The sequence below is a fragment of the Ranitomeya imitator genome, chromosome 2, assembly GCF_032444005.1.
Source record: "Ranitomeya imitator isolate aRanImi1 chromosome 2, aRanImi1.pri, whole genome shotgun sequence".
Lineage (NCBI taxonomy): Eukaryota > Metazoa > Chordata > Amphibia > Anura > Dendrobatidae > Ranitomeya > Ranitomeya imitator.
The window spans coordinates 690,092,167-690,117,419 of NC_091283.1; the positions used below are offsets into that span (position 1 = coordinate 690,092,167).

Sequence of the window (25,253 nt, forward strand, 5' to 3'; positions counted from 1 at the left end):
TATGTATATATATATATATATACAGTGGGGCAAAAAAGTATTTAGTCAGTCAGCAATAGTGCAAGTTCCACCACTTAAAAAGATGAGAGGCGTCTGTAATTTACATCAAAGGTAGACCTCAACTATGGGAGACAAACTGAGAAAAAAAAATCCAGAAAATCACATTGTCTGTTTTTTTAACATTTTATTTGCATATTATGGTGGAAAATAAGTATTTGGTCAGAAACAAACAATCAAGATTTCTGGCTGTCACAGACCTGTAACTTCTTCTTTAAGAGTCTCCTCTTTCCTCCACTCATTACCTGTAGTAATGGCACCTGTTTAAACTTGTTATCAGTATAAAAAGACACCTGTGCACACCCTCAAACAGTCTGACTCCAAACTCCACTATGGTGAAGACCAAAGAGCTGTCAAAGGACACCAGAAACAAAATTGTAGCCCTGCACCAGGCTGGGAAGACTGAATCTGCAATAGCCAACCAGCTTGGAGTGAAGAAATCAACAGTGGGAGCAATAATTAGAAAATGGAAGACATACAAGACCACTGATAATCTCCCTCGATCTGGGGCTCCACGCAAAATCCCACCCCGTGGGGTCAGAATGATCACAAGAACGGTGAGCAAAAATCCCAGAACCACGCTGGGGGACCTAGTGAATGAACTGCAGAGAGCTGAGACCAATGTAACAAGGCCTACCATAAGTAACACACTACGCCACCATGGACTCAGATCCTGCAGTGCCAGACGTGTCCCACTGCTTAAGCCAGTACATGTCCGGGCACGTCTGAAGTTTGCTAGAGAGCATTTGGATGATCCAGAGGGGTTTTGGGAGAATGTCCTATGGTCTGATGAAACCAAACTGGAACTGTTTGGTAGAAACACAACTTGTCGTGTTTGGAGGAAAAAGAATACTGAGTTGCATCCATCAAACACCATACCTACTGTAAAGCATGGTGGTGGAAACATCATGCTTTGGGGCTGTTTCTCTGCAAAGGGGCCAGGACGACTGATCCGGGTACATGAAAGAATGAATGGGGCCATGTATCGTGAGATTTTGAGTGCAAACCTCCTTCCATCAGCAAGGGCATTGAAGATGAAACGTGGCTGGGTCTTTCAACATGACAATGATCCAAAGCACACCACCAGGGCAACGAAGGAGTGGCTTCGTAAGAAGCATTTCAAGGTCCTGGAGTAGCCTAGCCAGTCTCCAGATCTCAACCTTATAGAAAACCTTTGGAGGGAGTTGAAAGTCCGTGTTGCCAAGCGAAAAGCCAAAAACATCACTGCTCTAGAGGAGATCTGCATGGAGGAATGGGCCAACATTCCAACAACAGTGTGTGGCAACCTTGTGAAGACTTACAGAAAAAGTTTGACCTCTGTCATTGCCAACAAAGGATATATTACAAAGTATTGAGATGAAATTTTGTTTCTGACCAAATACTTATTTTCCACCATAATATGCAAATAAAATGTTAAAAAAACAGACAATGTGATTTTCTGGATTTTTTTTTCTCAGTTTGTCTCCCATAGTTGAGGTCTACCTATGATGTAAATTACAGACGCCTCTCATCTTTTTAAGTGGTGGAACTTGCACTATTGCTGACTGACTAAATACTTTTTTGCCCCACTGTATATATATATATATATATATAGTAGGTGGACAGTATGTGTAATAGGGTTATGAAGGGGGAGATTTATCAAACATGGTGTAAAGTGAAACTGACTCAGTTGCCCCTAGCAACCAATCAGATTCCACTTTTAATTCTTCACAGTTACAGTTTTCAACGTGGACGATGCCAAGATGCATCCGTTCCCGCTGAACACCACTGGGGAATGAGAAGCTGAGAGCAGCTTCAGTGACTAGCGGTGACATCAATGAAGCTGCGCTCCCTCACTGCCTGACCCGTATTGAACTCTTGAGCGTGGGAAAATGCCAGTTCATTTTCCCATGCTCCAGAGTTCAGCGCGGGTCAGGCTGTGAGGGTGCGCAGCTTCAGTGACATCATCACTAGTCACTGAAGCTCCGCTCCCAGCATCTCATTCATTCTTCAGTGGTTCACAGTCAGGACGGTCGCATCTTGGCACCGTCCTGATTGTAAACTGTATATCCCCCAGATATGGATTACGGCGTGGAACACAGCAAAGGACAGGTATGGTATATTGTTGGTTTATTATTTTATGTTTATTACAGGAGATCGAGGGCGTTGGGGAATTAGGAGTACAATAAAGATGGCAAACTGTGTTGTGTTTGATTTCATTAAAATACTTTATTCTGGCTGTGTCTTTATTTACCCCATTAAAAACTATTGGATTAGTAATGGATAGGTGTCTTATTGACACCTCGCCACTACTAGTCCGGGCCTGATGTTACCTTACAATACAAAGGTGACATTAACCCTTAAACTATTACCCCACTTGCCACCGATACAGGGCAAGTGGAAGAGCGAGGCTAAGTGCCAGAATAGGTACATCTTACAGATGCGCCTTTTCTGGGGCAGCCAAGTGCTGATTTTTTTAGCTGGGGGGAGGGGGCAATATACATGGTCCCTTCCTAGGCTATTAATAATCAGCCCGCAGCTGTCTGCAAAGCCTTGGCTGGTTATTAATTATGGGGGGACCCCACGTCATATGTTTTGGGGGTCCCCCATTTTAATAGCCAGTTAAGGCCAAGTGTACAGCTGTGAGCTGATATTAATAGCCTCCGAAGCTCAATGGGTATTACGCCCTTCCTAGGCTATAAACATCTGCCCCCAGTCGCTGGCTTCCTTCTGCTGGTTTTTGAAATTGCGTGGAAGCCCATGCCATTTTTTTCTGTAAAATAATCTTTTATTAATTAAATACATGTCCAGAAATTTGCACACACACTTTTGTATTTGTCACTGACATCTGTATATCTACCTATTCTATATGTATTTACTGTATGTAATCCATCTCTTCTATCCTGTCGGCTCCTGCAGTGAATTTACAGAAACCGGCAAATGAATTACCGGCTATTCTTCTATCTATCTCTCTATCTTTGTACTATAAATATATATATATCTGTGTGTGTGTGTGTGTTTTGCTGATAAAATACATATATACTGTGTATATATATATATATATATATATATATACATATACATATATATATATACACTAGATGGTGGCCCAATTCTAATGCATCGGGTATTCTAGAATATGTATGTATGTATGATTACAGCAGCCACATAGTATATAGCACAGGCCATGTAGTATATAGAAGACAAATACTACGTGGCCTGTGCTATATACTATGTGACTGCTATATACATACATACTGTAGAATACCCGATGCTTTAATACAGGCCACGCAATATATAACAGTGGCCACGTATATAACACAGCCCAATCAGTATATAACACAGCCCACGTACTATATAACACAGTCCACGCAGTATATAGCAGCCACACAGTATATAACACAGACGATGTAGTATATAACACAGGCCAAACATTATATAACACTGGCCACGTAATATATAGCACAGCCCACGCAGTACATAACAGCCCACATAGTATCTAACACTGGCTAGGTAGTATATAGCAGCCACACGGTATATAACACAGCCCACGCAGTATATAAAACTGGCCACGTAATATATAGCACAGCCCACGCAGTATATAACACAGCCCACATAGTATCTAACACTGGCCAGGTAGTATATAGCAGCCACGTGGTATATAACACAGCCCACGCAGTATATAACACTGGCCACGTAATATATAGCACAGCCCACGCAGTATATAACACAGCCCACATAGTATCTAACACTGGCCAGGTAGTATATAGCAGCCACGTGGTATATAACACAGCCCACGTAGTATATAGCAGTGTAGGCACCATATCCCTGTTAAAAAAAAAATAATTAAAATAAAAAATAGTTATATACTCACCCGCCGGGATCCAATCCAGCGATGCTCTGGCGATGAGCGCGCGGCTGCTGCCATCTTCCGTTCCCAGGATGCATTGCGAAATTACCCAGATGACTTAGCGGTATCGCGAGACCGCTAAGTCTTCTGGGTAATTTCGCAATGCATCTCTGGGAACGGAAGCTGGCGGAGATCGCGCGCGGCTCGGTGGACTACGGAAGGTGAGAATAGCAGATTTTTTGTTATTTTATTATTTTTGACATTACATCTTTTTACTATTGATGCTACATAGGCAGCATCAATAGTAAAACGTTGGGGACACACAGGGTTAATAGCAGCGGTAACGGAGTGTATTACCTGCGGCATAACGCGGCCCGTTACCGCTGGCATTAACCCTGTGTGAGCGGTGACTGGAGGGGAGCATGCGGGTGGCGGGCACTGACTGCAGGGGAGTAGGGAGGGACTAATCGGACTGTGCCTGTCGCTGATTGGTCGCGGCAGCCATAACAGGCAGCTGGCGAGACCAATCAGCGACGCGGGATTTCTGTTACGGAAGTTGCAGACAGAAAGACGGAAGTACCCCTTAGACCAGAAGTGTCAAACTGCATTCCTCGAGGGCCGCAAATAGGTCATGTTTTCAGGATTTCCTTGTATTGCACAGGTGATAATTTAATCACCTGCACAGAATGATTCCAGCACCTTGTGCAATACAAGGAAATCCTGAAAACATGACCTGTTTGCGGCCCTCGAGGAATGCCCTCTGCATTAGACAATTATATATATAGATATATATCTATATATATAATTGTCTAAGGGTTTTTCCGTCTGTCTGTCTGTCTGTCTTTCTGTCTGTCTGTCCTGGAAATCCCGCCTCTCTGATTGGTTGAGGCCGCCAGGCCTCGACCAATCAGCGACGGGCACAGCATCGACGTAGAAATCCCGCGTCTCTGATTGGTCGAGGCCGCTAGGCCTCGACCAATCAGCGACGGGCACAGCGACGATGATGTCATAAAGGACGTAGACATCCCGCGTCTCTGATTGGTCGAGGCCGCCAGGCCTCGACCAATCAGCAACGGGCACAGCGACGATGATGTCATAATGGTTGCCATGGCGACGATGATGTCATAAAGGTTGCCTCGACCAATCAGCGACGGGCACAGTCTGCCGCGAATTCTGGAATCGTCATTGTCCATATACTACGGGGATATGCATATTCTAGAATACCCGATGCGTTAGAATCGGGCCACAATCTAGTATATATATATATATATACCAATCAGAGACGCGGAATTTCTACGTCGATGCTGTGCCGGTCTCTGATTGGTCGAGGCCTGGCGGCCTCGACCAATCAGAGACATGGGATTTCCAAGACAGACAGACAGAACGACAGACAGACGGAAAAACCCTTAGACAATTATATATATAGATACAAAATGGAAAAAAGAAGGCAGCGCTCCAAATCCTTTCAAGGTGAAGAAGTGTGTAGTTTATTCAAATCCACATCTCTGTGCGACATTTCGGCTCGACATATCTATTCTATCTTTTCTATTATAACCTGTCAGTGTGATTTTACAGTAGCCGGATATGAATTACCGGCTTTTCAAAGGACACCGGTGCATAAAAATTGTTCTGTGCAATTTTTTCCTCACACCCATTGACTTGCATTGCATTTTTTCTCAGTCCGATTTCGCAGATGAGATGTAACCCATAGAATAACATTGGTCAGAGTGCAATCCGATTTTTCTTGGATTGTACTTGTCCGTTTTTCACACAAATGGGTGTGAGCCCTAACAAATAGTTTGGGTCACAGAACTGCAGGTACATTGTCAATCATATGCATGGCTCCAACATCTATTTAGCATTGCTTAATTCTTTTAAAACTTAATAAAAAAGAATTAAAAAAAAAAAAAAAAAAAGAAATGCAGCATCACACAGCCTTCCTGCCTTCTTTCTATGTTATTGAAGACAGGCATTAATAATAAGTGATATTTGTAAGTCTTAAAGGGAACTTGCTGTGTCCTAAAACGCTATTAATCTGCAAATATGGGCTTAATCTGTAGGTTACTAGAATTCCAAAGCTGTGGGGCTGCCACACTGGAAGCCTTGCTGAAATTACCTTTATTCCTCCCAGCAGTCTCCAGATTTCATCATAGAGGTGTGAAGCCATGCCAGCCGGGCTTTTAGTGCTGCAAGCCTGCAGCTTTAGAATGCTATTGATCTTCAAATTTACCTAACCCTTCTTCTGTAGGAGAACAGCATTTTGGGACATGACAGACACCCTTTAAAACTGCAAACAGACAAACTATAGCATGCTCGGGAACTAGTAATTATCCCAGAAATTGAAGCAAATTATTTTCATATACGTACATGCACTAATAACTATTTTGTCCTTCCCAGTAATGGACAGTTAATCACCGCACTAATAAACATTCCTTATGGTCCCTATAATACACAGCATCATTTAGAATACATGCAGAAATACCTGTCTGAGCGCTTCCATCTCCTCACTTGCAACTCTCTTCTCACTTGATGTGTTTTTCAGCCTTCCTTGTGCTAATTCAAGTTCAGTTTGCATTTTGTCCATCTCTTTAATGACTTGGTCTCGCTCGCTCATAATTAAGCGATATTCATTAAATACAGAATCTCTCTCTTCCTTGTATTTGTCAGCATCCTTGACAGCTTTAAGCTGCACGGTCTTAAAACGTGTGGCCTCTGCCTGTAGCCGCTCAATCTCTCTTTGAAGCTCTTTGTTCTGTAAAGTGGCTTTATTCAGTTCCTGCTGGATAGAATCATACCTGTGCAGAGTAGAAAACACATGTCAATACTAAGTAATTAACCCCTTAATAACAGCCTACTTTTGACGTTCGAATTCACACTCATTTTACAAATCTGGCATATGTCACTTTACATGGCAATAACTTAGGAACGTCTTTCCGTTTTAAGATGAAAATTGCCTCTTCAGAGAAAAAAAGAACTTGAACTCTATGGTGCCATCTATTGGAAGTTTTAAGTAACTGAGAATGTTTTATCACATTGTAGTCTTATGTAGCATCTTATGGGGCCATCAACCTTTATGAAGCGGCATATGGGACATATTATGCTATGGAGCATCTTATAGGGCAATCAACTTTCATGGAGCATTATATGGGGCATATTATTCTATGGAACATTTTATGGGGCCATCAACCTTATGGAGCATTATATGGGGCATAATATTCTATGGAGCATCTAATGGGGCGATCAACCTTTACGGAGTATTATAAGGGGCATATTATGGGGCCATTATTAACCTTTGTGCAACATTATATGGGGCGTATTTTACATGGAGCATCTTATGGGGCCCATCATGAACTGTATGGAGCATCTTATGGGGCTCCTGATTCAATATGGATATTCAAAATCTTTTAACCTACTGATGTCTCAATTAATTTTACTTTTATTGGTATCTATTTTTATTTTTTAAATTTACCAGTAGCTGCTGCATTCCCTATTCTAGGCTTATACTCGAGTCAATAAGCTTTCCCAGTTTTTTGTGGCAAAATTAGGGGTCTCGGCTTATACTCGGTTTGGCTTATACTCGAGTATATACGGTAGTCATACTTATGCTGTACTATATTTGCATAATAAAAAAAAATTTAAGAAAACAAACAAATTTTTGCTTTGCCATATTCTGGAAGCCATAACTTATTTTTATTTTTCTGATGATGGAGCTATAGGGGATTATTTTTTGAAGGATGAGCCGTAGATTTCCAAAAATATAGAACTAATAAGAAGATAGAGACCCAGCACACACATTCCAAATTAATTTCTTCCTTTATTAATATATATTAAAAAATTATATATATATACATATATATATATATATATATATATATATATATATATATATATATATATATATACAGGTCCTTCTCAAAAAATTAGCATATAGTGTTAAATTTCATTATTTACCATAATGTAATGATTACAATTAAACTTTCATATATTATAGATTCATTATCCACCAACTGAAATTTGTCAGGTCTTTTATTGTTTCAATACTGATGATTTTGGCATACAACTCCTGATAACCCAAAAAACCTGTCTCAATAAATTAGCATATTTCACCCATCCAATCAAATAAAAGTGTTTTTTAATAACAAACAAAAAACCATCAAATAATAATGTTCAGTTATGCACTCAATACTTGGTCGGGAATCCTTTGGCAGAAATGACTGCTTCAATGCGGCGTGGCATGGAGGCAATCAGCCTGTGACACTGCTGAGATGTTATGGAGGCCCAGGATGCTTCAATAGCGGCCTTAAGCTCATCCAGAGTGTTGGGTCTTGCGTCTCTCAACTTTCTCTTCACAATATCCCACAGATTCTCTATGGGGTTCAGGTCAGGAGAGTTGGCAGGCCAATTGAGCACAGTAATACCATGGTCAGTAAACCATTTACCAGTGGTTTTGGCACTGTGAGCAGGTGCCAGGTCGTGCTGAAAAATGAAATCTTCATCTCCATAAAGCATTTCAGCCGATGGAAGCATGAAGTGCTCCAAAATCTCCTGATAGCTAGCTGCATTGACCCTGCCCTTGATGAAACACAGTGGACCAACACCAGCAGCTGACATGGCACCCCACACCATCACTGACTGTGGGTACTTGACACTGGACTTCAGGCATTTTGGCATTTCCTTCTCCCCAGTCTTCCTCCAGACTCTGGCACCTTCATTTCCGAATGACATGCAAAATTTGCTTTCATCAGAAAAAAGTACTTGGGACCACTTAGCAACAGTCCAGTGCTGCTTCTCTGTAGCTCAAAAGTGGCTTTACCTGGGGAATGCGGCACCTGTAGCCCATTTCCTGCACACGCCTGTGCACGGTGGCTCTGGATGTTTCCACACCAGACTCAGTCCACTGCTTCCTCAGGTTCCCCAAGGTCTGGAATCGGTCCTTCTCCACAATCTTCCTCAGGGTCCGGTCTCCTCTTCTCGTTGTACAGCGTTTTCTGCCACATTGTTTCCTTCCAACAGACTTACCATTGAGGTGCCTTGATACAGCACTCTGGGAACAGCCTATTTGTTGAGAAATTTCTTTCTGGGTCTTACCCTCTTGCTTGAGGGTGTCAATGATGGCCTTCTTGACATCTGTCAGGTCGCTAGTCTTACCCATGATGGGGGTTTTGAGTAATGAACCAGGCAGGGAGTTTATAAAAGCCTCAGGTATCTTTTGCATGTGTTTAGAGTTAATTAGTTGATTCAGAAGATTAGGGTAATAGGTCGTTTAGAGAACCTTTTCTTGATATGCTAATTTATTGAGACAGGTTTTTTGGGTTATCAGGAGTTGTATGCCAAAATCATCAGTATTAAAACAATAAAAGACCTGACAAATTTCAGTTGGTGGATAATGAATCTATAATATATGAAAGTTTAATTGTAATCATTACATTATGGTAAATAATGAAATTTAACACTATATGCTAATTTTTTGAGAAGGACCTGTATATATATATATATATATATATATATATATATATATATATATATATATATATATATATATATATACACACACACACACACTATTAGTATACAATAGCTTAAAAGCTGGTTGTCTATTTTCTAACAAGCATGACTTCGAACTGAGGAACTATAATCATGCACACTGATAACTTATTTCCACTTGGTTTTAATAATAGAAAGGAACTGAATGTTTTGTCTTTCTAAGTTACCTGCTTTTTGTGAGTGTTATACTTAATTACCATCTATTGTTCATATTCCATTCATTTGTTGTGTATGTTTTTGATTTGTGTATCTTAGGCTATATTTCCACGCACCCATTTGCAACAGTTCAAGCAGTTCAAGTGACCGAGGGTGACATGACTACAATTTGGCGGCCTTATATATGACTATGAAGCTGCGGTGTTTGGATCAGAGGATCCATGGTGGCTCCATACATCACACGCCATACTTGGACTGTGACAAACAGATGTGTAAATCTAGACTGATATGATTTACTTACATAAAAGAAAGTGGATGGTATGGTCAAAGTTTGCACGAGACGTTGCGTTCGGTTATGATGAGAAACTGTCTTCTTACTGATCATTAGAAAACAACAAACCATTCCCAAGTAGTGTTGAGCCACCTCCCTAGTGTTCGGGTTCGGTTCGGTTCATCGAACAGGGACGTGTTCAACGAACACCGTTGAACCCCATTGAAACCAATGGCAGGCAAACACAAACACATACAAACACATGGAAAACACATGGAAAACACCTAAAAAGGTGTCCAAAAGCTGACAAACTGCTCATAAGACACAACAAATGCATGGAAAAGTCACAACTACATATAGTCATGAGAAAAGAAAAGAGGTGGAGGAGTAAAAGGAGGAGGAGACACAGATATAGGCATGTCATGCCCTTCTAAAATCAAGAAAGGCTGGAGTAAAAATGTAAACTCACTCTACCAACACGCAGACGTCTTGACAAAAAAAAAAAAAAAAATAAATATCTTTAGGTAGAATGGCAGCAGGTCCATTCAGAACACTTTATTTAGAAGACGTAGTGGTACCCCCTTTGGAAGTTGTGCCAAAAAAATGAACCCAATACATTCAGACTAATTTGTCATATCCAAGGGGCATGTCACTAAACGACAACATTGATGCGGAACCAAGTACAGTACTATGTACTGTACCTCCTTTGACGAGGCAATCAGGCGGGTCAAGAAGTTGGTAAGGGGCACCGTAATGGCCAAAACAGACATTAAGGGGGCGTTCCGGTTACTACCTGTGCCTCCGAATAGTGTCCTCGCATTGGGCTGCTTCTGTGAAGAAGCATACTACATAGATCGCTGTTTGCCCATGGGGTGCTCCATATCCTGCTCACTAATTGAGGCGTTTAGTTGCTTCCTCGAATGTGTCATCATTGACGATTGGAAGGCATTTGTAAGACTTCTTATGCCTGGGCCCAAAAGATTCGCCACAGTGTGAAAACACGCGGTAGTCTGTTATGACCTGGTGGTCAGGACAATAATGGACCTGGTGGTTAAGAGCACACGGAATGACCTGATAGTTACTGATAATAAGGACGAGCTCTGGGACGTGGGAACTCTGCTGACCGCAATCCCTAAACCTATCAAACACACTAAAAATAGCCGTGGATTGCGCCTAACGCTCCCTATGCAACTCGGCACAGCCTAAGAAACTAGCAAGCCCTGAAGATAGAAAAATAAAGCCTACCTTGCCTCAGAGAAATTCCCCAAAGGAAAAGGCAGCCCCCCACATATAATGACTGTGAGTAAAGATGAAAATACAAACACAGAGATGAAATAGATTTAGCAAAGTGAGGCCTGACTTACTGAACAGACCGAGGATAGGAAAGGTTACTTTGCGGTCAGCACAAAAACCTACAAAAAGACCACGCAGAGGGCGCAAAAAGACCCTCCGCACCGACTCACGGTGCAGAGGCGCTCCCTCTGCGTCCCAGAGCTTCCAGCAAGCAAGACAACAAATTAAATAGCAAGCTGGACAGAAAAATAGCAAACCAAAGAAATACAAGCTGGAACTTAGCTTCTGATGGGAAGACAGGTCACAAGAACGATCCAGGAGTGAACTAGACCAATACTGGAACATTGACAGGTGGCATGGAGCAAAGATCTAGGTGGAGTTAAATAGAGCAGCAGCTAACGAATTAACCTCGTCACCTGTGAAACTCAGAAACACCCACCAGAGGAAGTCCATGGGCAGAACCAGCCGAAGTACCATTCATGACCACAGGAGGGAGCCCGACAACAGAATTCACAACAGTACCCCCCCCCCCCCCCTTGAGGAGGGGTCACCGAACCCTCACCAGAGCCCCCAGGCCGACCAGGATGAGCCAAATGAAAGGCACGAACCAGATCGGCAGCATGAACATCAGAGGCAAAAACCCAGGAATTATCTTCCTGACCATAACCCTTCCACTTGACCAGGTACTGGAGTTTCCGTCTCGAAACACGAGAATCCAAAATCTTCTCCACCACATTCTCCAACTCCCCCTCAACTAACATCGGGGCAGGAGGATCAACGGATGGAACCACAGGCGCCACGTATCTCCGCAATAAGGACCTATGGAACACATTATGGATGGCAAAAGAAGCAGGAAGGGCCAAACGAAATGACACAGGATTGATAACCTCAGAAATCTTATACGGACCAATGAAACGAGGCTTAAAATTAGGAGAGGAAACCTTCATAGGAACATAACGAGACGACAACCAAACCAAATCCCCAACACGAAGTCGGGGACCCACACAGCGCCGGCGGTTAGCGAAACGTTGAGCCTTCTCCTGGGACAATGTCAAATTGTCCACCACATGACTCCAAATCTGCTGCAACCTATCCACCACAGTATCTACACCAGGACAGTCTGAAGACTCAACCTGCCCTGAAGAGAAACGAGGATGGAAACCAGAATTGCAGAAAAACGGCGAAACCAAAGTAGCCGAGCTGGCCCGATTATTAAGGGCGAACTCAGCCAACGGCAAAAAGGACACCCAATCATCCTGATCAGCAGAAACAAAGCACCTCAGATGTTTCCAAAGTTTGATTAGTTCGTTCGGTTTGGCCATTTGTCTGAGGATGGAAAGCCGAGGAAAAAGACAAATCAATGCCCATCCTAGCACAAAGGATCGCCAAAACCTTGAAACAAACTGGGAACCTCTGTCAGAAACGATGTTCTCCGGGATACCATGTAAACGAACCACATGCTGGAAAAATAATGGCACCAAATCAGAGGAGGAAGGCAATTTAGACAAAGGTACCAAATGGACCATTTTAGAAAAGCGATCACAAACCACCCAAATGACCGACATCTTTTGAGAGACGGGGAGATCCGAAATAAAATCCATAGAAATATGCGTCCAGGGCCTCTTCGGGACCGGCAAGGGCAAAAGCAACCCACTGGCACGAGAACAGCAGGGCTTAGCCCGAGCACAAGTCCAACAGGACTGCACAAAAGAACACACATCCCGCGACAAAGACGGCCACCAGAAGGATCTAGCCACCAAATCTCTGGTACCAAAGATTCCAGGATGCCCAGCCAACACTGAACAATGAATCTCAGAGATAACTCTACTAGTCCATCTATCAGGGACAAACAGTTTCTCCGCTGGTCAACGGTCAGGTCTATCAGCCTGAAATTTTTGCAGCACCCGCCGCAAATCAGGGGAGATGGCAGACAAAATTACCCCCTCTTTGAGAATACCCGCCGGCTCAGGAACACCCGGAGAGTCAGGCACAAAACTCCTTGACAGGGCATCAGCCTTCACATTCTTAGAGCCCGGAAGGTACGAAACCACAAAATCAAAACGGGAGAAAAATAACGACCAACGAGCCTGTCTCGGATTCAACCTTTCGGCAGACTCAAGATAAGTCAAATTCTTGTGATCTGTCAAGACCACCACGCGATGCTTGGCTACTTCTAGCCAATGACGCCACTCCTCGAATGCCCACTTCATGGCCAACAATTCACGATTACCAACATCATAGTTACGCTCAGCAGGCGAAAACTTTCTAGAAAAGAAAGCACATGGCTTCATCACCGAGCCATCAGAACTTCTTTGCGACAAAACAGCCCCTGCTCCAATCTCAGAAGCATCACAGAAGCATCAACCTCAACCTGAAATGGAAGCGAAACATCTGGCTGGCACAACACAGGGGCAGAAGAAAAACGATGCTTCAACTCCTGAAAAGCCTCTACAGCCGCAGAAGACCAATTGACCACATCAGCACCCTTCTTGGTCAAATCAGTCAACGGTTTAGCAACAGTAGAAAAATTAGCGATGAAGCGCCGATAAAAATTAGCAAAGCCCAGGAACTTTTGCAGGCTCTTCACAGATGTCGGCTGAGTCCAATCGTAAATGGCCTGGACTTTAACAGGGTCCATCTCGATAGTAGAAGGGGAAAAAATGAACCCCAAAAATGAAACCTTCTGAACTCCAAAGAGACACTTTGACCCCTTCACAAACAAGGAATTCGCACGAAGAACCTGGAACACCATTCTGACCTGCTACACATGAGACTCCCAATCATCCGAAAAGACCAAAATATCATCCAAATAGGCGCTCCCTCTGCGTCCCAGAGCTTCCAGCAAGCAAGACAACAAATTAAATAGCAAGCTGGACAGAAATATAGCAAACCAAAGAAATACAAGCTGGAACTTAGCTTCTGATGGGAAGACAGGTCACAAGAACGATCCAGGAGTGAACTAGACCAATACTGGAACATTGACAGGTGTCATGAAGCAAAGATCTAAGTGGAGTTAAATAGAGCAGCAGCTAACGAATTAACCTCGTCACCTGTGAAACTCAGAAACACCCACCAGAGGAAGTCCATGGACAGAACCAGCCGAAGTACCATTCATGACCACAGGAGGGAGCCCGACAACAGAATTCACAACAGTAGTCCACCTGTGAGGAGAGAGCTGGAGGGAGAGTGGACACCCCAGAGCCGAGGAGTTAGATTGAGAAAGAAAGAAGGCGGTGTAGCTTGCTTCATGGGTGGGGTACTCTGCTGAGTAGCAAAAATTGCTACTTGGCCCAAAAGGATTTCCTGGGCCAAATGCCGTTAAAAAATAGTAGTTAGGTAAACAGGGTGTGTAGCTTCCTGCATGGGTGGGGTACGCTGCTGAGTTGCACCAAATTCTACTAGGCCCAAAAGGATTTCCTGGGCTAGATGCCGTTAAAAAATAGTACATAGGTAAACAGGCGGTGTAGCTTGCTTCATGGGTGGGGTACGCTTCTGAGTTGCACCAAATTCTACTAGGCCCAAAAGGATTTCCTGGATTAGATGCCGTTACAAAATAGCTACCACAAGATGAGTACCAAGTACCCACAGACCACTATATCACAATACTATAAATCAATAAAGTTTATTGACAACAAATGTAAAAATTATACATAACACCATGTGAGTTTTATCAAAGAGAATTAGTCAAAATTCCATGAGCAGCGGAAATACCGCATCCAACCATGTCATGTCAAGCATTAAGATACACTGAGATCAATATTACTCTCATTTAAATATAAGATTCCCAGAAACATCCTTTAAGGTAATTTCAACATTTATTGTTCCCGGATGATGAGAATTCAATATATAATATGAGTGGATTCATGCTTACCCATAGTCAGTGCACCGCTGCCCAGGAACGCCCCGACGCGCGTTTCGCCCGTGCTTTTTCAAGGGGAGTGTCCTTAGATTAGCTATTTCTGCTTTTTGAATCTGTATCTTGATATAACCGTTACAAAATAGTAGTTAGGTAAACAGGCGGTGTAGCTTGCTTCATGGGTGAAGTACGCTGCTGAGTAGCACCAAATTCTACTAGGCGCAAATGGATTTCCTGGGCTAGATGTCGTTAAAAAATAGTACTTAGGTAAACAGGCAGTGTAGCTTGCTTCATGAGTGAAGTACGCTGCTGAGTAGCACCAAATTCTATTAGGCCCAAAAGGATTTCCTGGGCTAGATGCCGTTACAAAATAGTAGTTAGGTAAAAAGGCGGTGTAGCTTGCTTCATGGGTGGGGTACGCTGCTGAATAGCACCAAAATTCTACTAGGCCCAAAAGGATTTCCTGGGCTAGATGCCGTTAAAAATAGTACTTAGGTAAACAGGCGGTGTAGCTTGCTTCATGGGTGGGGTACTCTGCTGAGTTGCACCAAATTCTACTAGGCCCAAAAGGATTTCCTGGGCTAGATGCCGTTACAAAATAGTAGTTAGGTAAACAGGTGGTGTAGCTTGCTTCATGGGTGAAGTACGCTGCTGAGTAGCACCAAATTCTACTAGGCCCAAAAGGATTTCCTGGGCTAGATGCCGATACAAAATAGTAGTTAGGTAAACAGGCGGTGTAGCTTGCTTCATGGGTGGGGTACGCTGCTGAGTAGCACCAAAATTCTACTAGGCCCAAAAGGATTTCCTGGGCTAGATGACGTTACAAAATAGTAGTTAGGTAAAAAGGCGGTGTAGCTTGCTTCATGGGTGGGGTACGCTGCTGAATAGCACCAAAATTCTACTAGGCCCAAAAGGATTTCCTGGGCTAGATGCCGTTAAAAATAGTACTTAGATAAACAGGCGGTGTAGCTTGCTTCATGGGTGGGGTACTCTGCTGAGTTGCACCAAATTCTACTAGGCCCAAAAGGATTTCCTGGGCTAGATGCCGTTAAAAAATAGTAGTTAGGTAAACAGGTGGTGTAGCTTGCTTCATGGGTGAAGTACGCTGCTGAGTAGCACCAAATTCTACTAGGCCCAAAAGGATTTCCTGGGCTAGATGGCGATACAAAATAGTAGTTAGGTAAATAGGCGGTGTAGCTTGCTTCATGGGTGGGGTACGCTGCTGAGTAGCACCAAAATTCTACTAGGCCCAAAAGGATTTCCTGGGCTAGATGACGTTACAAAATAGTAGTTAGGTAAACAGGCGGTGTAGCTTGCTTCATGGGTGAAGTACGCTGCTGAGTAGCACCAAATTCTATTAGGCCCAAAAGGATTTCCTTGGCTAGATGCCGTTACAAAATAGTAGTTAGGTAAACAGGCGGTGTAGCTTGCTTCATGGGTGGGGAACGCTGCTGAGTAGCACCAAATTATACTAGGCCCAAAAGGATTTCCTGGACTAGATACCGTTACAAAATAGTAGTTAGGTAAACAGGTGATGTAGCTTGCTTCATGGGTGAAGTACGCTGCTGAGTAACACCAAATTCTACTAGGCCCAAAAGGATATTTTGGGCCAGATGCCATTAAAAATAGTACTTAGGTAAACAGGCGGTGGGTGGCTGGGCTACCCTACTGACTAGCAGACACTGAAGCTTTGGAGCAGACCACTGAATCCCAGGCCATAGTATGAGGAAACAACTCTGCCGACGAACCCACTCACCTGGAATTGACGATGGCAACTGTTGTGAATTCGGTTGTCGGGCTCCCTCCTGTGGTCATGAATGGTACTTCGGCTGGTTCTGTCCATGGACTTCCTCTGGTGGGTGTTTCTGAGTTTCCTTCCACAGGTGACGAGGTTAATTCGTTAGCTGCTGCTCTATTTAACTCCACTTAGATCTTTGCTCCATGCCACCTGTCAATGTTCCAGTATTGGTCTAGTTCACTCCTGGATCGTTCTTGTGACCTGTCTTCCCATCAGAAGCTAAGTTCCAGCTTGTTTTTCTTTGGTTTGCTATTTTTCTGTCCAGCTTGCTATTTAATTTGTTGTCTTGCTTGCTGGAAGCTCTGGGACGCAGAGGGAGCGCCTCCACACCGTGAGTCGGTGCGGAGGGTCTTTTTGCGCCCTCTGCGTGGTCTTTTTGTAGGTTTTTGTGCTGACCGCAAAGTAACCTTTCCTATCCTCGGTCTGTTCAGTAAGTCGGGCCTCACTTTGCTAAATCTATTTCATCTCTGTGTTTGTATTTTCATCTTTACTCACAGTCATTATATGTGGGGGGCTGCCTTTTCCTTTGGGGAATTTCTCTGAGGCAAGGTAGGCTTTATTTTTCTATCTTCAGGGCTAGCTAGTTTCTTGGCTGTGCCGAGTTGCATAGGGAGCGTTAGGCGCAATCCACGGCTATTTCTAGTGTGTTTGATAGGTTTAGGGATTGCGGTCAGCAGAGTTCCCACGTCCCAGAGCTCGTCCTTATTATCAGTAACTATCAGGCCATTCCGTGTGCTCTTAACCACCAGGTCCATTATTGTCCTGACCACCAGGTCATAACAGGCAACGTCATGTAAAACTCAGCAAAGGGACTAAATAAAAGAGTCTCCATTTTTTCAAAAATTCGGCCACAGACACCACTTAAGTGGCATCAATTTTGCCAGAGTTTGTTAAAACGGTTGGTGAGGTGGTTTTCAAAAATCATCAAGCTTTTAGTCTCCCCAAGATGACACAGGGGGAGAAAAGTCCTTGCGGATCCAGGATTTGTTCATCTTGATGAACGTTAGTCTGTCTACACTGTCACTGGACAGCCGCGTGCGCTTATCTGTCAGCATACCACATGCAGCGCTGAACACACGTCATGGCATCGATGTTAACTTGGAGATACTCTTGTACCATCCTCTCTAGGCATTGGCTGTGCGTCAGACTTCTTGTCTCCTGTGGCCTTGCAAAGGATGGTCTAAAAAAAATCTTGAAACGATTGGAAAAAATTGCTGTTGCCACCAGATACGATGTTACTGTTACGGTTTGAGTGATGACTCGATAGTCCCACGGTTGGCAAGTTAGAACTCAGAGACTGACTACGTGCACCACTGGTATTTTGTGGAAAAGCAGATGTTAGATTCTGTAACAGTCTCTGCTGATACTCCTGCATGCGTGAATCCCTTTCTATGGCAGGAATTATTTCGCCAAATTTGCCTTTTGTACCGAGGATCTAAGAGTGTGGCAACCCAGTAGTCAGCATTACTTCGGATTCTGACAATCCGAGGGTCATGTTGCAGGTAGTGCATCAAGAAGGCACTCATGTGTCTTGCGCATCCAGGAGGACCAAGTCCTTGTTGTCTTGGTGGTGGCGAGGTGAGAATCATGCTTCCTTCGTCAGCCCTCTCCCCCCAACCTCGCACAACAGAAATTTGATCAAGGTCTCCCTCATCTGATGAGTCTTCCATGCCCAGCGCCAGTTCATCCTCCACTTCTTCCTCGCCTCCTGCATCTTCCTCAACAGTTTGGCTGCTACCATGCACCCTTGGTAATCCCTCTCCCCCAGTCTCCAATGCCAGCCACCTTGGTGCTGCCAACCTTCAAGACATTGGAGATATGATCCCTTCCGCATACGACTCCTACTGTTCCTCCTCCTCCTCCTCTTGTTCCACCACCTGACTCCAAACACTGTGTAAGGTGTGCTCCAGCATGTAAATCACCGGAATGGTCATGCTGATAATGGCATCGTCAGCACTAAACATCTTCGTCGCTATTTCAAAACTGTGCAGAAGGGTGCATAGGTCCCTGATCTGGGACCACTCCTGCAGCGTGATTTGCCCCACCTCTTGATCTCGTTGGCCCAGGCTATACGTCATAACGTATTGCACCAGGGCTCGTCGGTGCTGCCACAGTCGCTACAACATGTGCAGAGTTGAATTCCACTGTGTGGGCACATCACATTTCAGCCGGCGGTGAACTGGCAGGACCAACGACTGCTGTATAGATGCAAGTCGTCGAGCTGCGGCATGCGAACGGCGGAAGTGAGCACACAGCGACCGTGCCCTCTGCAGAAGCCCATCTAGTCCGGTATAGTGGTATAAAAATTGCTGGACAACCAGGTTCAAAACGTGAGCCATACAAGGTACATGTGTGACATTGCCCCGGCGAAGGGACGCACCTAGGTTTGCAGCATTGTCGCACACAGCCTTCCCTGGCTGCAGGTTGAGTGGAGACAACCATTGATGGAACTCGGTCTCCAGAGCTGACCACAACTCCTCAGCTGTGTGACTCACATTTCCCAGACATTTCAATGTAAACACTGCCTGATGCCGTTGAGCCCTGGTGACAGCATAGTGAGGAGGTGTGCAGGATTTCTTCTGCGCCGTTACAAAGCGGGTGACATTACCAGACAGGCTTTGGGCGCAGGTGGAAGACCGAGAGGAGGTTGAGGAGGCAGAAGCAGTGGAGGAACTTCTAGATACAGAAGTTGTCCACCAAGCGGAAAGGCAGCATTTCTGTAGCCAACAGCTTGCAGATGGAGAAATTCAACCTCTTAGCTTTGTCATGGCTAGGAGCAAATGGTCTTTTACTTGTCCACATCTGAGGGACTGAGGGCTGGCTGCCGTGCTTAGATGGAGTTGAGTAGGCTGCTGGTCTGTGAGGAAGGTGCAGGCAGAGATGTTATGTTGCCTTGATCAAAATGTGGTGTCGATGTCGGAGAGCGCTCAACACAAGCAGGTGTTTCCACTTGCAAATGTCCTGACGACCTGCCAATCACACTGGCTGTTGCGGGTAAAGAGGTGGAAGGTCTGCATCCAAAACCATGTGCGACTGCTGTCCCCACAGTCACAGAGGATGAAGAGGACGCGGATGCACTTGATGGGGCAGACGGTGGTTGACCCGGCCCACTAGGCCGCATTGCAGCACAGTGAGCTTCCCACTGCAACTTATGCCTCATACCCATGTGACGGTTCATGCATGAAGTACTCAAGCTAGTGATTTTTTGGCCTCTACTGAGATTTTATTGACAAATCTTACAGACAACATGAGTTGGGTCATCTTTGTGATGTCAAAAAATGCCCAGGCTATGCAAGGCTTAGAGCCCGTGCAACCTGCAGAGCCACCACGACTTCTGGTCTGAGGCACAGTTGGGGTTGAGGATGCAGCTGTTGATTTGCTTCCAGTACTCCGTCTCTGTCCAGGAAGGCGCACCGTTACCTCGTCGTGAGACTCGTCTCTAGCATCCTCCTCCACCTCTGCTGACCTCATGGACTGGCGGACTGGGGCTTAACAGTAAGTGGGGTCTACAACCTCGTCATCATCATCCTCTGTGTTCTCACACCCGTCGTCCTCAGAGCCAGCCTCTTCCTGCCCCGACCGAAAAGTCAAGTTTTCGTTCCAATCAGGTATCTCAGTCTCATCATCATCTTCCTCATTGTCTCCACCAACAGGAGTTACAGTTTGGGAACGAGGGTCTACATTATGCTCAGAACCTTCTTCATCTGGGCCTGGATCTGACTCACAAAGATTCTGGGCATCAGTGCAGATCATTTCCTCGTCTGGATTCACAGAAGCTCTGGAGCAGACCTCTGATTCCCAGGCTATAGTATGCGTAAACAGCTCTACAGACTCAACCATGTGTGTTACCCCATGCTCATACGGGCAGCTGGAGACTTGGGAGATGTGAGGAAGCAAGTGCGATTGGGGTGACAACTCTGAGGACTGGAGTAGTTGTGATGTTGAAGTTGACATGGAGGAGAGGCCACTTGAAGGAGCACTTGATATCTGTTCAAGCACCTGCTATTGTTGTGCCTCATCTGGAATTTTTGGCGATGCTTGTAGCGTTGGTCGTAAGAAAGGGATCATATCAGATTGTCCACGAAAAGAAGTAGACATCTTACTTTGGCTGGAAGATGGTCTTTCTTCTGCAGATGTTACTGTTGCTTTACCACCTACCCCACGGACACAACCTTTTTTCCCTTTCCAACACGCCTATTCCCCTTTCCACCAGCAGCAGGCCTTTTGCCACTCATTTTAGTGCTTAACTAATTGGCAACTCTGTATCTGTAGTTGTTGGCACAACAACCGATGGATGAAAACCGAGCAGAACTGAGTGGCCAAACTGTGGTACTAGGCCCAAAACTAATAATTGGATTAAATGCAGTGAAAATTGAGATACACAGGCGGTATAGTTTGTTTCACAGGCGGGCTACTCTGCTGACGTGCAGACACTGCTCATAGGCCCAAAACTAATAACTGGATTAGATGCAGTGAAAATTGAGATACACAGGCGGTGTAGTTAGTTTCACAGGCGGGCTACTCTGCTGATGTGCAGACACTGCTCCTGGGCCCTAAACTATTAACTTGATTAGATGCAGTGAAAATAGAGATAAACAGGCGGTGCAGTTAGTTTCACAGGCGGGCTACTCTGCTGACGTGCAGACACTGCTCCTAGACCCTAAACTATTAACTGGATTAGATGCAGTGAAAATAGAGATTCACAGGCGGTGTAGTTAGTTTCACAGGCGCGCTACTCTGCTGACGTGCAGACACTGCTCCTAGGCCCAAAACTATTAACTGGGTTAGATGCAGTAAACATTGAGATACACAGGCGATGTAGCTAGCTTCACAGGCCGGCTACTCAGATGACTATCGGACAATTATAGGCCAGTAAGCTTAACCTCTATTGTGGGTAAAATCCTGGAGGGCATTTTAAGGGATGCTATACTGGAGTATCTGAAGAGGAATAACCTCATGACCCAGTATCAGCACGGGTTTACTAGGGACCGTTCATGTCAGACTAATCTGATCAGCTTCTATGAAGAGGTAAGTTCCAGACTGGACCAAGGGAACCCAGTGGACGTAGTGTATGAGGTAAGTTCCAGACTGGACCAAGGGAACCCAGTGGACGTAGTGTATATGGACTTTTCAAAAGCTTTTGATACGGTGCCACACAAAAGGTTGATACATAAAATGAGAATGGGGATAGGGGAAAATATGTGTAAGTGGGTTAAGAGCTGGCTCAGGGATAGGAAACAAAGTGTGGTTATTAATGGAGCACACTCGGACTGGGTCGCGGTTAGCAGTGGGGTACCACAGGAGTCAGTATTGGGCCCTCTTTTTTTAACATATTTATTTAAGACCTTGTAGGGGGCATTCAGAGCAGAATTTCAATATTTGCAGATGACACTAAACTCTGCAGGGTAATCAAGCTTGGGCTGATAAATGGCAAATGAGATTTAATGGGGATAAATGTAAGGTCATGCACTTGGGTAGAAGTAATAAGATGTATAACTATGCGCTTAATTCTAAATCTCTGGGCAAAACCGTCAATGAAAAAGACCTGGGAGTATGGGTGGATGACAAACTCATGTTCAGTGGCCAGTGTCAGGCAGCTGCTACAAAGGCAAATAAAATAATGGGATGCATTAAAAGAGGCATAGATGCTCATGAGGAGAACATAATTTTACCTCTATACAAGTCACTAGTTCGACCACACTTAGAATACTGTGCGCAGTTTTGGTCTCCAGTGTATAAGAAAGACATAGCTGAACTAGAACGCGCGCAGAGAAGAGCGACCAAGGTTATTAGAGGACTAGGTTATTACACTTGGGGCTATTTAGTTTGGAAAAACGAAGACTAAGGGGCGATCTTATTTTAATGTATAAATATATGAGGGGACAGTACAAAGACCTTTCTGATGATCTTTTTAATCATAGACCTAAGACAGGGGGCATCCTCTACTTCTGGAGGAAAGAAGGTTTAGGCATAATAACAGACGCGGGTTCTTTACTGTAAGAGCAGTGAGACTATGGAACTCTCTGCCATATGATGTTGTAATGAGTGATTCATTACTTAAATTTAAGAGGGGATTGGATACCTTTCTTGAAAAGTATAATGTTGCAGGGTATATATACTAGATTCCTTGATAGGGCGTTGATCCAGGGAACTAGTCTGATTGTCGTATGTGGAGTCAGGAAGGAATTTTTTTCCCCAAAGTGGAGCTTACTATTTGCCACATGGGTTTTTTTTGCCTTCCTCTGGATCAACATGTTAGGGCATGTTAGGTTAGGCTATGGGTTGAACTAGATGGACTTAAAGTCTTCCTTCAACCTTAATAACTATGTTACAATGCTACTAGCCCAAAAGGATTGGCTGAGCTAGATTACACCAAATGCTGTGACAAACACTTGCACAGCACTGGCACAGACCTGCCTGGCAAACATTGCTATGAACTGCTGTAACATACCCTGAAAAGGGCTGATATTACAACTATTCCCTACTCCTCCCGACTCCCTAAGGCTACGTTCACATTAGCGTTCCGCTAATGTGCGTCGCTGTTGCGTCGGCGACGCAGCAGCGACGCGCCCCTATGTTTAACATGGGGGACGCGTGCGTTTTTTTGGTTGCGTTTTCCGACACGTGCGTCGTTTCCGACGCTAGCGTCGGACGCAAGAAAATGCAACAAGTTGCATTTTTCGTGCGTCCGATTTTCGTCAAAAAACGACGCACGCGTCGCAAACGCAGCGTTTTTGCGTGCGTTTGCGCACGTTTTTTGGTGCGTCGTGCGTTGCGTCGCCGTTGCGTCGCCGACGCACCGGCGCGCAACGCTAATGTGAACGTAGCCTAAACCTATTTCTCTGACAAGTCGTTCCAAAAAAGCACTCTTAGTCTTTATAGCGCCCACAGCAGCAGCGGTGCCGTCTAACACTACGCTGCAGCAGTGAGGAAATGGTGGCGACGGGGCAAATGGCTGGTTCTTATAGGGCAAGGAGGACATGTGACATACACAGCCAATGACACATGCCCTTGCTTGTGTGCATCACATGCACATTGCTGTGTATGAGCGCACTGCTAATAGGCTGAGAGACTGCATCGCCCCATTGTAAATGCGGGAAAGAAAAAAAATGGAGATCAGCGTTATTTCAGCAGAGATCTATCCCCCGCCCACTATACACTGAAGCAGTCTATTAACAATGATAAACAGTTTTAATGTGCAAATCAAGCTAGGCTTTTGGTGAACGAACAGTTATCGAACATAAACTCGAACAGCTGAATTTTAAGCAAATTGTTCAGGTTTGTCGAACGACTCGAACACCGCCCAAAACAGCTCAAATTTGAAATTGGCAAACAGTTTGACTCGAACACCGCTCATCTCTATTGCCAAGCTCTTTTAGCGTATGTTCCAATAATGAGAATTTGGTGAGTTTTTGAGATTGCAGATTTTCTACAGCATGTCTGCACCTATTTGGTAAATTAGGTTACTTGATTTTTTTTTCATTGCATGTTTTAGTGCATTTTTTACATGTATTTTTAGCACATTTTTTACTCTGCTGTTTTTGTATCTTTTTGGTAAGTCATTTTTTAACTAAAGCTGCTTTGTTTTTGATACTTCCTGGTATTTGCCTTTTGATAAAACTTTATTCTGATTATGATTTTACAATCATCTGTGGATTACATGTGTTTTCAGTGCATTTCCACACATGCATTTTTTACTGGCAGATTTTCTGCATCTAAGGCAATTTTAGCACAACTCAACATACCCACATAAGAAAATGACATGTTGTGGATTTCAAACGAGCACCACAGCTCAGTTTATACCGCGTGGGAAATAAAGAGATTTCTATAAACCACTTCCACTCTGCTGGAACTATAAGGCCACATGCACAAGTCCAGTATTCTACCTCAGTATTTGTAAGTCAAAACCAGGAGTGTGACAATCAGAGGAGAAGTATAATAGAAACACGTTACCACTTCTGTATTTATCACCCACTACTGGTTTTGGCTCACAAATACTGATCTAAAAAATTCACCAGATACTCAAAGTGTGACAGTGGCCTAAAACTTACAATAATTTTATTTATGGATTAATAAAGGCAGAAATTAATTTGGAACATGGTGAGTTCCATGCCTACATCTTATTAGTACTATTTTTTTTTTTTTGTGGGGGGGGTGGTAATTCATCCTACACTATTACACAGAGTGATACCAAGACAAATAGACGGACCTACACAGCAGACTAATACATGTGCTATTGAACGGACCTTTACATGTAGCCAATCTGACTGACCGATCACAGCATGATCACATAGGAGGTGCTGAAATATCAGAATCTCCTGCACAATCAGAGCAGAAGCTCAGTGCTGCAAGTGGCCGAGCTTCTGCTGTGAGAGCCGGGGTGGTGCTTGAACAGCCAGGGATGGTGCTCAGCACCGCCCCTGGATGATTAAACCTGCGGTGCAGATGC

General features: G+C 44.3%; 1 protein-coding gene across 3 annotated transcripts in view; it reads right to left on the minus strand.

The window, feature by feature from the left end:
• Nucleotides 1-25,253, minus strand: part of DLG5 (discs large MAGUK scaffold protein 5) — a 679,445-nt gene that overhangs the window by 381,271 nt on the left and 272,921 nt on the right. For all 3 annotated transcript variants that reach the window (XM_069753072.1, XM_069753075.1, XM_069753073.1), the window contains one exon: nt 6,369-6,681. In XM_069753072.1, the coding sequence (XP_069609173.1) occupies nt 6,369-6,681 (313 nt within the window). The remainder of the gene's footprint in view (nt 1-6,368; nt 6,682-25,253) is intronic.